The sequence below is a fragment of the Schistocerca piceifrons genome, chromosome 2 (genome assembly GCF_021461385.2).
Source record: "Schistocerca piceifrons isolate TAMUIC-IGC-003096 chromosome 2, iqSchPice1.1, whole genome shotgun sequence".
Lineage (NCBI taxonomy): Eukaryota > Metazoa > Arthropoda > Insecta > Orthoptera > Acrididae > Schistocerca > Schistocerca piceifrons.
Window position 1 is genome coordinate 858,703,607 of NC_060139.1, and position 16,277 is coordinate 858,719,883.

At 41.3% G+C, this 16,277-nt stretch overlaps 1 protein-coding gene across 1 annotated transcript in view; it reads right to left on the reverse strand.

Moving 5' to 3' along the window:
• LOC124775060 (NFX1-type zinc finger-containing protein 1-like) overlaps positions 1–16,277 on the reverse strand; it is a 439,199-nt gene that overhangs the window by 121,300 nt on the left and 301,622 nt on the right. The window contains exon 11 of the mRNA XM_047249854.1: positions 3,173–3,401. Coding sequence (XP_047105810.1) covers positions 3,173–3,401 — 229 coding nt within the window. The remainder of the gene's footprint in view (positions 1–3,172; positions 3,402–16,277) is intronic.

Genomic DNA, 16,277 nt, shown 5'->3' on the forward strand with positions numbered 1-16,277 from the left:
GGAGTGGGGCATGGAAGGAGGCGGGACAGCAAGATATGGGAAGGGGTTAGTGCAGCCTGACACTAGTGTGCACTGGCCAGGTGGCAGGACAATGGTGGCAGACACAGCATCAGCAGGCTGTGGTGGAGGGAGGGGGAAATGGGGAGCAGAGAAGAGGAAAAGATTGGTGGATGCATTGGTAGAGAGTGGCGAACAATTAGAGTGCACCAATAAATCCCGATGACAACACATTCGCCACTTCTGAAATTTTCCTGGCCTCAACCTACAGTAACCGAGTTCCCCACACCTTCCACTCAACAGCTTTTGCCCCCTCTGACCTATTAACTCCTCCCAATTCACTTCCCCTCACCCTCATTGTATGCCTTTCTCTGCAAATGCAACAACTGACCTTTTCACCTTCACTGCCCCCCCCCCCCCCCCCCCAGCTTCTTAATGCTGCACCTGCAGCTTTGTTTGGTCACCTAGGCCCACACACTCCACAGGGCTGTGCTGACACCCCCCCCCCCCCCCCCCCCCATCCTGCTGTCCCTTCCTCTTCCTGGCCCCATTCTGCATTGTTGCACACAATTGTGCACTATTCCATGGGGCACAGTGTGTCTCTGAGACAGGGGCACAACTGCATGGAGTAACTGACAAACTAGCATATGCCACAAAGTGTGACTGAACTGCCAGTGTTGCCCCACATTACAAAAATGCTGCATCCATCCTCTTCCAATTAAATGTGCAGACAAAAACAAATCTTCACACAATATGCTTATCTAAACTCACTAAACCAACTAATGAAAATTCACTGCATGTTTGGCAATCACAAAACATCACTTCACTGAATTAGTACGCTACAGTAGATGACGATGAGGTATGTGAGGATTACATTACAACAAAGAACAAAACTAGTGCAGCAACTTCATGAGGCATCTGATGATAAACCACATTCATATCAGCATTACATAATCTGAGCAAACATTGTGATTGTTTGCTGTAGATAGTATTAACTTTTTCGGGCAAATCTCAAAATAGTTCACATCAAAAACATTAAAAATGCAAATTTCTCAGCGAGTCTTATCAAGAAAAGAGGGTCACATTATAGTGGCATAAATATGGTAAATGCTTTGTTTGAAGAATAAGATAAATACAGCAACTGAGTAGTATACAAGAATGATCATTGAATTTTTTCAATGTAGCTGTTTTTATTGTATGGAATAACAATGAAATAGGATAGATTGTCACTCAAGCCTCTTCTATGTCGTGAGTAGCACACAGACATTTAAAAGTTGACTAAGTTATCAGACAAAGTATTTCCTCAGATGTAGAAAAACACACACGACACATTCATACATTAACAACTCAAAAACACATGGTCACTGTTGTTCTAGCTTACATATAAAAAGTAACTAGATAGACAAAAAAATCTACTCACCAAGCGGCAGCAGAATAGAGATATGACGGTATTTAAATCTGCAAGCTGTCAGAGCCAGTGGTTCCTTCTTCTGGAACAAGGGTTGAAGGGGAAGAAAGAGGGGTGAAAGAAAAGGACTGGCGAGGTTTAGGAACTAGGGAGAGTTCGGGGAAGTCAACAGAACCCCAGGTCAGGGGAGACCTACCATGGTTCTGAGTGACGTTTCCAAACTCTCCCCATTTACTAAGCCTCACCAGTCCTTTTCCTTCACCCCTCTTCCTTCCCCTTCAGCCTATTTGCCAAAAAGAGCTACTAGTTCAGAAAGCTTGCAGATTTAAATACATTTTTTTGTTGAGCATATCACAATATCTGTCTTCCTCTATTATTTTTACCATTTTTGCCTTCTTTATCTGCCTCTAATACAATTGCAGCAATCTCTGATGTCTTCAAGTGTATCCTATCAGTTATGTGCCAGGCCATACAATTTTCAACATCATTCTTTAACATCACATCTCAAATGCTTTGCTATTCTTCTTTCATAATTTTACCACTGTCCATGAGTTGCAAGATACCATAAGTGAAATAAGCTTCCCATGTTTCAACCAAGTGCATTTTCCTGATTCTCTGAGAAAATCATATTTTAATGCAGGATGATGGTAATGGTCAAAATTAATAAATATATGTTCTAGAATGCTACAACGGATGGGCCATATCAATGTGTGTCTGTAATTTTAGGCATCCATTATTTTTCCTGCCTTATGGGATTATTGCTGCATGAGTGATTCTTGATAAAAATGAGCTGGGAAATATGCTTAATTCCTGTAATGTATTCACTGCAAAAGCTGACAAGAATATGATCAGGGCTTGCTGCCTTATTCGATCTGAGTAGTCTTAATTGTTTTCACTACTGAGAGGACTCATTTCAAACACCTCTTGTTTCGGAGTGTGTGAGATGGTCAAAAATAAGTATGGCAGTACATGTATATATTATAAGAATACATTTTCAAATCCATAATTAAATACCCATGCTTTCTGCTTGTTATCCTCGGATTTACAAGCGGACTGATCTATCAGAACCTAAATGGAAAGTTTGGTTCTGTTTATGAGATTGAGTTTAAACACAATTTCCTAAGAATTTCTGATACATCTTTTCCCAGGCTCTGACTATGCACATAATTGTAGGCTTCACACATAGTCTCTCTTTGGCTGCAAGATTTGCTGTTAAGTTTTCTCTGTCACTTTCCATGCATTGCTTACTTTATCAGCCCATTCAATTTTCAGTGCCCTTCTGGAGCATCATGTCTGAAATACTTGCAGTCTCTCCTTTTCCACTTTTCAAAACGGCAGCAACGGAAGTAGTTTATGGGCATTTTTTGCAATTCTTCATTGCGTGCCCTGGATTTCACCATGAAAGAAGACGGTCAGGAACATGGATCAAGTCAAGGTATAAAATGGATCAGTAAAGCTTGATAACTGCAGTTCACTATGGCACCAGAAACAGAAACTCTACTGGAAATAAAAAAAAGATGCTCAACTATCACGTGTAAGTGAGAAAAACAATGCATCCGTCACCATCCCCAGAACTACTGACCACTGACTAAATGCTTATATCCTTTTTAACAATACTTAATTTCAATCTAGTAAACTCGTGAAATATTTTTAGATTTTGAAATAATTACTAGCCCATTAATACCAAGCTATTCTACTATCTTTTTGTTAAACAGTTGTTAATAATGGTACAGACAAATTTACATCTTATTGAAATATTTATCAAACCTGATCTTTTCAGGTAACATGGAATTTCAACAGCATGTCCACATGCAGGAGTTATAGGACTCGGAATGAGTTCTTCACACCGTGAAGTGCAAGGATGGCAGCACGAGCTTCTACAACGATGCCCACATTCAAGAAGCCTTTCACACGGCTTCCTACACATACTACGTGTGGGCTGTTCAGAACAAGGTATGTATATTTTGTGCCCACAGTCTGGAATAACTTTCTGCACCTGTTAGCAGAGACAAGGCTTATAGTCACCACATCAAATGATAGTTACACTTTTTATAAAATTACAGTTCTTACGACACTGGATAAATTAAAAATTATCCAATTAAATACACAAGAAAGTTAACCAGTTTGTTATATAAATTATCTACTGCAAGATATTGGCAACTGAGTACAGTGATTGCATGATTATGCAATTCAACACTTAACATGATTGTACATGATGATAATGAATACAAGTTTTGGAAAAAGTAATCAATACACACAAACAATAGAGTCATTTACAAAAGGAGGTCTATGTACAAGATGCCACTAGGCACAGTGCAAGTTATCTCAAGTCCATTTTCCCAAGTACAGTCCAGTTCAAGCCATATCAGCGTTCTGTATATTACAAATAGAGTCCACCAAGATAACCCCCTAAGCACTACGCTGCTTGGAAAAATGCATGATGAACATAGTGCTGCCTTGTAAATTATTTATTCACAGCCATTTTCAGTCATAGACCATCTTCAGATTGCTTTACATATTAATGAAACAAAAAGGAAGCCATGAACATCGAAACAACGTCCAGTATCCAAAGAAAAACTCAATCAAAAACTTCAGGTTCTTACTATTATTATTATTTTACAGTGTCCACATCACAGGACATTCATGCCTTTACATATGGATGAATGACATTGCAGAGTCAAAACAATAAAAAAATTTAATGTAGGTGTTCAGTACTAAAGCATTGGCTCAATCAACAAGTGAAATTCTAGCACTCAAGCACACAAGTGCGATCCAAGTGACAATGCTAAGCCAAAATTCATACAACTAAAGACAATATAAGTCCAAAGAAAGCTACCACATAATGTTGTAAGGGAAGAAGTATAAAACAGTGAAAAATAAGCTATTATAAACACAAGGATTTTTTCAAATAACTTCCGGGAATTCAGCCAGGTAACACTTTCAGCGACCGCCAATATTTCGGCGGGAGAACACCCCGCCATTTTCAAGGCAAACTGCAACGGGCAGGCGACGTACATGCAAATTTAATACCTCGGTTCTCGGACCCAAGCAGGAAAGATAACACACACACACTGAACACTAGTGCCACCAAAGATGGCCAAAGTCAGAGCTATCGATAGTGAGACTATGAATTCGCAGGTGAGGTAGCATTGAGTCTGTCCCTCTGTTTCTTGACAAGGGAGAGAGCCGGATTCCAAACAGAGTTTAAACAGAAACCTCCATCCCTGTTAACAAGGTTGCTCGCTAATTTAATCTCAACTGCCTCCCGAATCACACTGTCCCAATAGCTGGACGTGCATGCCAATATCTCGGTGTTATTATATAACATGGAGTGACCAGTATCCAAGCAATGTTCGGCAATAGCAGATCTATTTGGCTGCTGTAATCGTGTGTGCCGTTTATGCTCAGTACATCTGTCCTCCACGGTCCTGATAGTTTGACCAATATATGCCATGCCGCAGCTACAAGGAACACGATATACACCCGCCTTACGCAGTCCAAGATCATCCTTAACGGAACTCAAAAGTGCTCTAATTTTAGATGGAGGTCGGAAAACACATTTCACATCGTATTTCCGTAAAATACGACCGATCTTATTGGACGTGTTTCCTACGTAAGGCAAGAAGGCAGTAGACTTAGGTGTTGACTCAGAATTATCATCAATCACCTGATGTACAGTTGGTCGATAGCGCAACGCACGTTCAATCTGTCTATCACTGTAACCATTTTGACGAAATGTAACTCCAAGATGGGACAGCTCAGCTGGCAAAGTCTCAGCGTCAGAAACGATATGTGCCCTGTGTACCAAGGTACGAAGTACCCCTTCACGCTGAGCCGAATGGTGACAACTATTAGCTTGTAAGTACAAGTCGGTGTGAGTACGTTTCCTGTAGACTGCATGTCCCAATGATCCATCATCCTTCCACCTAACCAACACGTCGAGAAAGGGAAGGCAACCATCCTTTTCCACCTCCATCGTAAAACGAATGTTCGGGTGGATCGAGTTCAGATGTTCTAGAAAGACATTCAAATTCTCCCTACCGTGAGGCCAAACAACGAAGGTATCGTCAACGTATCTATAGAAACAGGCGGGTTTTTAAAGGCGCCGACTCCAATGCACGTTCCTCGAAGTCTTCCATAAACAAATTTGCGATCACAGGAGACAATGGACTACCCATCGCAACTCCATCTGTCTGCTCGTAATACTGGTCATTAAATAAAAAGTAAGTGGATGTCAACACATGCCTAAAGAGATTAGTTAAATCAGCACCAAACCTGGCTTCAATTAACCGCAACGAATCAGACAGAGGAACACGAGTGAAGAGAGAGACCACATCGAAACTCACTAAAATATCAGAGTCATTCAGCCTCAGTCCCTCCAAACGACGTAAAAAAAAAACGTTAACAGGGATGGAGGTTTCTGTTTAAACTCTGTTTGGAATCCGGCTCTCTCCCTTGTCAAGAAACAGAGGGACAGACTCAATGCTACCTCACCTGCGAATTCATAGTCTCACTATCGATAGCTCTGACTTTGGCCATCTTTGGTGGCACTAGTGTTCAGTGTGTGTGTGTTATCTTTCCTGCTTGGGTCCGAGAACCGAGGTATTAAATTTGCATGTACGTCGCCTGCCCCGTTGCAGTTTGCCTTGAAAATGGCGGGGTGTTCTCCCGCCGAAATATCGGCGGTCGCTGAAAGTGTTACCTGGCTGAATTCCCGGAAGTTATTTGAAAGTTGTATACGCCAGGAGAAACTCAGGTCTCACAAGGATTTTTTATACATGCAAATTAATGCGCTCGTGCGCACGCGCGCTCACACACAACCCCCCCCCCCCCCCCCCCCCCCCCCCCACACACACACACACCTCACTCTTTACGCACACACTAATTGATGTTAATGATCCAAATGCAGCCTAGCACTCCTGGAAGAAAGGATACTGTGGAAACTTGGCTTAGCCACACTCTGGCAGCAGAGTACTTGCCCATGAAAGACAAAGTTTACAAGTTCGAGTCTTGGTCCTGCTCACAGTTTTAATCTGCCAGAAAGTTTCATATCAGTTCACTCTCCCCAGTAGAGTGAAAATTTCATTCTTGAAACATCCTCCAGGCTGTGAGTAAGCCACGTCTTCACAATATCCTTTCCTTCATAAGCTCTAGTCTCGCAAGTTTCGCAGTTAAACTTCTATGAAGCTTGGAAGAGAGGGGACGAGGTGCTGGCAGAAATAAGGCTGTGAGAATGGGTTTTGAGTTGAGCCTGAGTAGCTCATTTGGTGGAGCACTAGCCCATGAAAGGCAAAGGTCACTAGTTCGAGTCTTGATCCAGCACACAGTTTTAATATGCCAGGAGTTTCACATCAGCACACACTCTGCTGCAGAGTGAAGATTTCATTCTGAAAATATCCCCTACGTTTTGGCTAAGCCATGTCTCCACAATATCCTTTCTTTCAGAGGTGCTAGTTTTGCAAGTTTCACAGGAGAACTTCAGTGAAGTTTGGAAAGCAGGAGACATGGTACTGGCAGAAGTAAAGCTGTGAGGACAGGTCGAGAGTCATGGCTGGGTACTCAGTTGGTAGACCACATGCCTGGGAAAGGCAAAGGTTGCAAGTATGAGTCTCGGCCAGGAAGTTTCATATCAGTGCACACTCCACTGCAGAGCGAATATTTCATTCTGAGGGGAAGCTCTGTTTATTACCCTTTAACTATGATTGCTTAAATGACCACTGTTTTTCTTAGAATTGATTATATTATGTGTGTGTAACAACAACCATTTTTACTATTATGGCCCCCCCCCCCCCCCCATGAACCATGGACCTTGCCGTTGGTGGGGAGGCTTGCGTGCCTCAGCGATACAGATAGCCGTACCGTAGGTGCAACCACAACGGAGGGGTATCTGTTGAGAGGCCAGACAAACGTGTGGTTCCTGAAGAGGGGCAGCAGCCTTTTCAGTAGTTGCAAGGGCAACAGTCTGGATGATTGACTGATCTGGCCTTGTAACAATAACCAAAACGGCCTTGCTGTGCTGGTACTGCGAACGGCTGAAAGCAAGGGGAAACTACAGCCGTAATTTTTCCCGAGGGCATGCAGCTTTACTGTATGATTACATGATGATGGCGTCCTCTTGGGTAAAATATTCCGGAGGTAAAATAGTCCCCCATTCGGATCTCCGGGCGGGGGACTACTCAAGAGGATGTCGTTATCAGGAGAAAGAAAACTGGCATTCTACGGATCGGAGCGTGGAATGTCAGATCCCTTAATCGGGCAGGTAGGTTAGAAAATTTAAAAAGGGAAATGGATAGGTTGAAGTTAGATATAGTGGGAATTAGTGAAGTTTGGTGGCAGGAGGAACAAGACTTCTGGTCAGGTGACTACAGGGTTATAAACACAAAATCAAATAGGGGGAATGCAGGAGTAGGTTTAATAATGAATAGGAAAATAGGAATGCGGGTAAGCTACTACAAACAGCATAGTGAACGCATTATTGTGGCCAAGATAGATACGAAGCCCACACCTACTACAGTAGTACAAGTTTATATGCCAACTAGCTCTGCAGATGACGAAGAAATTGAAGAAATGTATGATGAAATAAAAGAAATTATTCAGATTGTGAAGGGAGACGAAAATTTAATAGTCATGGGTGACTGGAATTCGAGTGTAGGAAAAGGGAGAGAAGGAAACATAGTAGGTGAATATGGATTGGGGGACAGAAATGAAAGAGGAAGCCGCCTGGTAGAATTTTGCACAGAGCACAACATAATCATAACTAACACTTGGTTTAAGAATCATGAAAGAAGGTTGTATACATGGAAGAACCCTGGAGATACTAAAAGGTATCAGATAGATTATATAATGGTAAGACAGAGATTTAGGAACCAGGTTTTAAATTGTAAGACATTTCCAGGGGCAGATGTGGACTCTGACCACAATCTATTGGTTATGACCTGTAGATTAAAACTGAAGAAACTGCAAAAAGGTGGGAATTTAAGGAGATGGGACCTGGATAAACTAAAAGAACCAGAGGTTGTACAGAGATTCAGGGAGAGCATAAGGGAGCAATTGACAGGAATGGGGGAAATAAATACAGTAGAAGAAGAATGGGTAGCTTTGAGGGATGAAGTAGTGAAGGCAGCAGAGGATCAAGTAGGTAAAAAGACGAGGGCTAGTAGAAATCCTTGGGTAACAGAAGAAATATTGAATTTAATTGATGAAAGGAGAAAATATAAAAATTCAGTAAGTGAAACAGGCAAAAAGGAATACAAACGTCTCAAAAATGAGATCGACAGGAAGTGCAAAATGGCTAAGCAGGGATGGCTAGAGGACAAATGTAAGGATGTAGAGGCCTATTTCACTAGGGGTAAGATAGATACCGCCTACAGGAAAATTAAAGAGACCTTTGGAGATAAGAGAACGACTTGTATGAATATCAAGAGCTCAGATGGAAACCCAGTGCTAAGCAAAGAAGGGAAAGCAGAAAGGTGGAAGGAGTATATAGAGGGTCTATACAAGGGCGATGTACTTGAGGACAATATTATGGAAATGGAAGAGGATGTAGATGAAGATGAAATGGGAGATACGATACTGCGTGAAGAGTTTGACAGAGCACTGAAAGACCTGAGTCGAAACAAGGCCCCCGGAGTAGACAATATTCCATTGGAACTACTGACGGCCGTGGGAGAGCCAGTCCTGACAAAACTCTACCATCTGGTGAGCAAGATGTATGAAACAGGCGAAATACCCTCAGACTTCAAGAAGAATATAATAATTCCAATCCCAAAGAAAGCAGGTGTTGACAGATGTGAAAATTACCGAACTATCAGCTTAATAAGTCACAGCTGCAAAATACTAACACGAATTCTTTACAGACGAATGGAAAAACTAGTAGAAGCCAACCTCGGGGAAGATCAGTTTGGATTCCGTAGAAACACTGGAACACGTGAGGCAATACTGACCTTACGACTTATCTTAGAAGAAAGATTAAGGAAAGGCAAACCTACGTTTCTAGCATTTGTAGACTTAGAGAAAGCTTTTGACAATGTTGACTGGAATACTCTCTTTCAAATTCTAAAGGTGGCAGGGGTAAAATACAGGGAGCGAAAGGCTATTTACAATTTGTACAGAAACCAGATGGCAGTTATAATAGTCGAGGGACATGAAAGGGAAGCAGTGGTTGGGAAGGGAGTAAGACAGGGTTGTAGCCTCTCCCCGATGTTGTTCAATCTGTATATTGAGCAAGCAGTAAAGGAAACAAAAGAAAAATTCGGAGTAGGTATTAAAATTCATGGAGAAGAAATAAAAACTTTGAGGTTCGCCGATGACATTGTAATTCTGTCAGAGACAGCAAAGGACTTGGAAGAGCAGTTGAATGGAATGGACAGTGTCTTGAAAGGAGGATATAAGATGAACATCAACAAAAGCAAAACAAGGATAATGGAATGTAGTCTAATTAAGTCGGGTGATGCTGAGGGAATTAGATTAGGAAATGAGGCACTTAAAGTAGTAAAGGAGTTTTGCTATTTGGGGAGCAAAATAACTAATGATGGTCGAAGTAGAGAGGATATAAAATGTAGACTGGCAATGGCAAGGAAAGCGTTTCTGAAGAAGAGAAATTTGTTAACATCCAGTATTGATTTAAGTGTCAGGAAGTCATTTCTGAAAGTATTCGTATGGAGTGTATCCATGTATGGAAGTGAAACATGGACGATAAATAGTTTAGACAAGAAGAGAATAGAAGCTTTCGAAATGTGGTGCTACAGAAGAATGCTGAAGATTAGATGGGTAGATCATGTAACTAATGAGGAAGTATTGAATAGGATTGGGGAGAAGAGAAGTTTGTGGCACAACTTGACCAGAAGAAGGGATCGGTTGGTAGGGCATGTTCTGAGGCATCAAGGGATCACCAATTTAGTATTGGAGGGCAGCGTGGAGGGTAAAAATCGTAGAGGGAGACCACGAGATGAATACACTAAGCAGATTCAGAAGGATGTAGGTTGCAGTAGGTACTGGGAGATGAAAAAGCTTGCACAGGATAGAGTAGCATGGAGAGCTGCATCAAACCAGTCTCAGGACTGAAGACCACAACAACAACATTATGGCTAGTACTAAGTGCTCAAGTTCAACCACACCCCGCCTATTCCTGTGGTAGGTTGACGATCAATTTGATGGATATATGACTTCATATTTATATTTACTTGTTTGCTGGTTCTGTTATCTAGTTGTTGATTAGCCATAGTATATGTTTTTATGTTACACTTGACTAAGATACATTGTACGTAGTCTAGGCACAAATGAGGACTAATATAAAGACTTTATTCGTTTACTTTACTATTTTGTGTGTATAAAAATCCATGTGTTCATCATAGCTTATTTTTCACTGATTTACACTTCTTAAATAACGATATTATGTTGTAGCTTACTTTGTTCATGTATTATCTTTGGCTGTATGATCTTTGGCTTAGCCTTGTGACCTCTTGGGTCACATTCGTAAGCTGGACTGCCAGTATTTCACTTATTGTTGATCGAGTAAACTACAGCACTGAATATCTATGTTAAATATGTTTTTGACTCATCAATGTTGTTCATTCATATCTAAAGGCATGAATGTCCTGTGATGTCACTGTAAAAAAAAGTTTTTTGTATCTGATGTTTTCAACTGAGTGCTTCTTTGAAAACTGGATTTTGTTTCAATGTTCACAGTTTTCTTTTAGTTTCATTCATATGTACAACACCGTGACAATGTTCTATGACCAAAACCGGTTGTGAATAAATAATTTACAAGACAGCACTGTGTTCATCACACATTTTTCCAAGTATAATTCAATGCCATTAATACTGCTTGGGGAAAGAAAGAAAAAATGAAGAAAAAGAAGCCAAAAAGAAGAAATTCGTTCTATTGCTCTCAACACACAGAGAAGACAGGATCCGACATGCCATGCACCAGTTCATGTGCCAGAGTCTGGTGTGATCCCATAAGAGAGCATGCCTGAGGACAGCACTATCTGATTAGGCGCCACAGTGGTCGATAGAAATGTTGCACTAACTACTTGCTTTCCAAAGTAATGTCAGGTGGCGCCACTAGAGTAACAATCATATTTTCCTGGTTTGCTTCATGGAACAGCACTCATCCAATATTACTGTGATATTACAATGTAATGTAACATTCCTTCCATAAACTACAATTCCTAACACTATTTCATTTGGATATTAACACCGTCTGGACCAGACTTGCACATTTAAAAATTACATGCAGCACCAGCTTCTCATATATGCACTAACCAGTCATCATTTCAATCCATTCTGGAAATAATTAATATCGTCCAGAAATATAAGAGTACTATTGTGTCGAGTGCTATTGTGTCAAACACTCCTTACAGCGATTGTTATCTTAAATGTCTTTGTGACTAGATGTATCTGACAAGTTTCGTCAAACGTTATTATTTCACTAATTTGTTTACTGTGTTTCACAGATCCCATCAAGTACGAGAACCTTTAGAGAAGTAAAAAAAATGTCAAGTAAAGGCAATGAAATCAAAGAAACGTTATAGTTTACTAACAACAAACTATCACAGTACTGCTTAATGCTATTCACGCTTATGCCAGCTAAATTTAATCCAATTAATAAGAGGAAAAGCTGCTACTTTGAAAAAATTGCTGCCTTCCCAGTTAAGCTAAATGGCTGCTGTTTATCACCTGTGGGTAGTTAAATACCAACTTGATTACACTGGTATTTTTCAAAGAAAAGGGAGTCAAATATTTAATTTTTATAGGAAATTGGAATTCAACAGCAGGAAAAGGCAAATGTGGAAAATAATAGAGCCCTGGCTGGGGACAAGTGTGAAGTGGAAGGCATTTGATACGATTTTGCACAGACCAACTTTTAATCATTGGTAGCAAGTGACTTACGATGTTATGATAACACACTTAATTTCAGATTCATGAAAGAAGGCTGCTTTGTGGAAGAGTTCTGAGGACATTATAAAGTATCACGTAGGTTAAACAAAGACACCAGATAGGTTAAACAAAGGCATCAGATAGTTTAAACAATGGCAAGAAAGAGATTGAAAGATCAGATTTAAATTGCAAACTGAAACTGGAGACTAAAACTGAAGAAATTGTGAACAGGTAGAAAATTACAGAGTTGAGACCTGGATAAATTAAAGCCCCAGATTCATTGTGAATTTCAAAATTAGCATCGCGCAATGATTAATTGAAGCAGGGTTAACGAAAACAACAGACGCCGAATAGATAGTTTTGAGAGATGAAATAGTGAAGGCAGAAGAGGAACAAATAAGCAAAATAACAAAGTCTGTATGAAGGTACAAAACCTGGCTGAATTAAATTAAAAAATTCCCCATTAATATTTAGAGGCATGAAATTTTTTGTACTCTTGTCATTTACATGTGAGCAATATACCTACAACTCATTTTATTACAATGTTTATGATAATTAAATAACACAGAAATATTTTATTTGTAGACAAAAGGTATGCTGTATTGGAGAAGAAATAAAAACTTTGAGGTTTGCTGATGACCTTGTACTTCTGGCAGATACAGCAAACAACCTGGAAGAGCAGTTGAACGGAATGGACAGTGTCTTGAAAGGAGGATATAACATGAACAGCTTACAGAGATAATGATTTTAATTCATGGAAGAAGAAAATATAAAAATGTGACATATGAAGTGGGCAAGAGGAAATACAAGCACCACACACTGGATGGTCCTCTCGCTGGAGCAAGAAGCCATGCGTCCTAGGCTGTGGCCTACATGAAGAGGAGTGAGAAGAACCTCAGTCCGTCTATGTGGCTGGATGTAAGTACACCATGGCCACGTTGTGGGCTTTACTAGACAGAGCTTATAATCTATCACTTCCAGCCACTCATCCCCACCGATGGAAGACTCTGGAGCCCAACAGCGAGGTTGTAGCATGCAAGGGGATGGCACACTGAAATACCTGAGGATCACAACACACCTCCTTGGCTGCTAGATCCTCCCTTTTGTTCCCCGCAATTCCCATGTGCCGTGGTAACCAGCAGAAAGACACCTCCTTCCCCAGTCATAGTTCGTGAAGGGCAGCCTAGATAGTCTGGACTATGTTATCTGCTGGGTACAAACATTTCAGAGAGTGAAGGGCACTCAGAGGATCAGAACAGACAAGAAATTTAGTACTGGAAGAACATCCCCTCTGCTCAAGTCTGTGGGATCGCATATAATACAGCATAAAAGACAGCAAAGTCTTGAGGCAGTCGGATGTTGAGAACAAGATCAGGAAAAATAACATAGCCAGCAACACAGTCCCCCTGTTTTGACCCATCCGTAAAAACAGCTATGTAGCTCTGGTGTTCAGATAAAATGTCAGAAAATATTGCATTAAAAATGGAAGCAAGAGTGAAATATCTCCTACACTGCGCCAAGTTTAAAATTACTCTGGGCTACTTCAGTAACCAGGGTGACAGATGGTTAAAATTCTGCATTTCGGGTCAAACTAGCTCCACACCGAATTATTCCAGCACGTGCTGCACACAGATCCCAAACAGCATTGTGACTCGTAGACAATTGGAGAAAAGATGTTCCTGAGCAATAGTATGATGTGCAGTTGAAGTTGGAGCTGTGAGGAACTTATTCGCCTGATGCACCAGGAGGAGCTGCCACCAGATGGTAAGTGGCAGTTCCCGAGCCTCAGCACAGAGGCTGGGTATGGGACTGGTCATATAAGCCCCCATGGCTAGCCAAATCCCCTCATGGTGGACAGCATCAATGATCTTCAAATAAGAAGGCCTCACCAATGCATACACTATGCACCTGTAGTCCAGCTGTGAACGCACCAAAACTCTATAAAAATGGAGATGACGCACTCTGCCCGCTCCCCAAGACCTGTGGCTAAGGCACTTTATGATGTTTAGTGCTTTGAGAGATATGGATTTCAGGTTGGTCAGGTGTGGCAACCACGACAATTTGGAATCAAAAGTGAGTCCCAGAAACCTCGTTCAGTCTCTAACAAGTAGCATGGTGCCCCTCGCATGCAACTCAGGTAAATTAAAAATACAATGAGAATGATTAAAAGGAACACTCCCACTTATCTGCAGTAAACTAATAACCCATCTTTGCAGCTTATTCCTCTAACCTCCACATTGTAAGCTGTAACTGACAGCTTACTGTTGCAACACTGATGGAGGAGCAAAAAACAGCAAAATCATCCACAAATAACAAGCACTGTACCGGACTCCTTATCATAGATGTGATATTGTTTATGGCTATGGCAAAGAGAGTAACACTTACAACACTGTCCTGAGGGACACCATTCTTCTGCTCATAATGATCAGATAGTGTGTCACCAACTTGAATCCTAAAAATCAGATGAGACCGGAAAGACCATAACAAGATGGGGAGGTGGCCACGAAAGTCCCACTGATGCAGCTGCATGTGAAAACTGTGTCTTGAAGTAGTGTCATATGCCATACTGATATCAAAGATGATGCCAATACAGTGAGGTTTATACAGGAAAGACTGCTCAATAACTGCCGCTAGTGGGGTAAAGTTTTCAACAGTGGACCAAAATCTATGGAATCCATGATGAGAGCAGCTAAGGAGTTGTCTGGTCTCAAATAACCAGACTCGACTACGGATAACCATTTGCTCCAGGGTCTTTCCTACACAGCACATTAAGGAAATACTCCTATAATTACAGTGCGATGTGTGGCCCTTTCCTGGTTTGAGAAGAGGTATCAGAATTGCTACCTCCACAAGCTGGGGAAGTTGTCCATCTGCTATTTGAGATTAGAAAATTCAAGAAGGATTTCCTTTGATAGCACTGGTAAATGTCGAAGCATGCAGAACAGGATTTGTTCATGACTGGGTGCAGTGTCACGAATCTCAGACAGTGCCAGAGGAGTTGTAGGCCTCAGACCTGCTGAATCTGAAGTTCAACCTCCCCCTCTCAACAGTCACACAGTAATTTTTGCAAAATGCTTGGCCAGTGTCTGAGTGATGTCTCTGGGTGTTGTTTGGAGACATGCTTGATCGCTCTTATTTCCTGTATTTTGCATTCCTTGGCAAAAACAGGGCATTCTTGGCTCCAGAGTGGATGGCTCCCAGAGCAGCTGATGCAGCTCACCGGAGACAGGCAGTCAGTCCCAGCATCATGGGCTGCTTTTTCACACTTCCCACAGGTCACTTCATCTTCACAACTCATGGTTGTATGGCCAAAATGCTGGCATTTATAGCACCCCATAGAGTGTGGTATTGAAGGCCTAACTGTAAGTCGAAGGAACCCTGCCAAAATATGTGCGGGCAATGTTGGAGAACTGAATGTGACAATGAAAGTGGCAGTCTTTTCAGTTTATTCATTATTCCTTCATATTTGTTGCTCTACATCGACTACCCCCTGGGATGCCTATTCTTGTTTCAGCTCTGCTATGTCCATATCCATGATATCACGCCACATTACCACATCCTTGAGGGAGTTGCGCATCTCAACAACAATATCATATTCACCTAGTTTGTGTGATTTCTTTAGAAGTTCCACCTGCTTTGCTCTGTTAGTTTTGGCAAACAAGCAGCTATTACACTGTCATTTTATAAATTTTCAAGTGCCAGCAAGTCCTTCCAAACCCTTATGGATATAGAAGAGGGCAGTTTTTCAAACGTTGTCTCCTTCCTCAATCACCAGAAACATATTGTGATTTATGACCCCATGAGTAACTTTTACTAAAGTCTAACTGATTCTTACTATCATGAGGGCTAACCTCCCATTCATTTGGATGAATGGGTGTGAGTGCTTCCGGGTGATACACCCCTCCCGCTAGGATGGGAAGAAGATTTTGCGGGTTCCATCTAGGTCCCCATGAGCAGCTGGGGAAATAACGCTCCACTCACACAGAGCCCT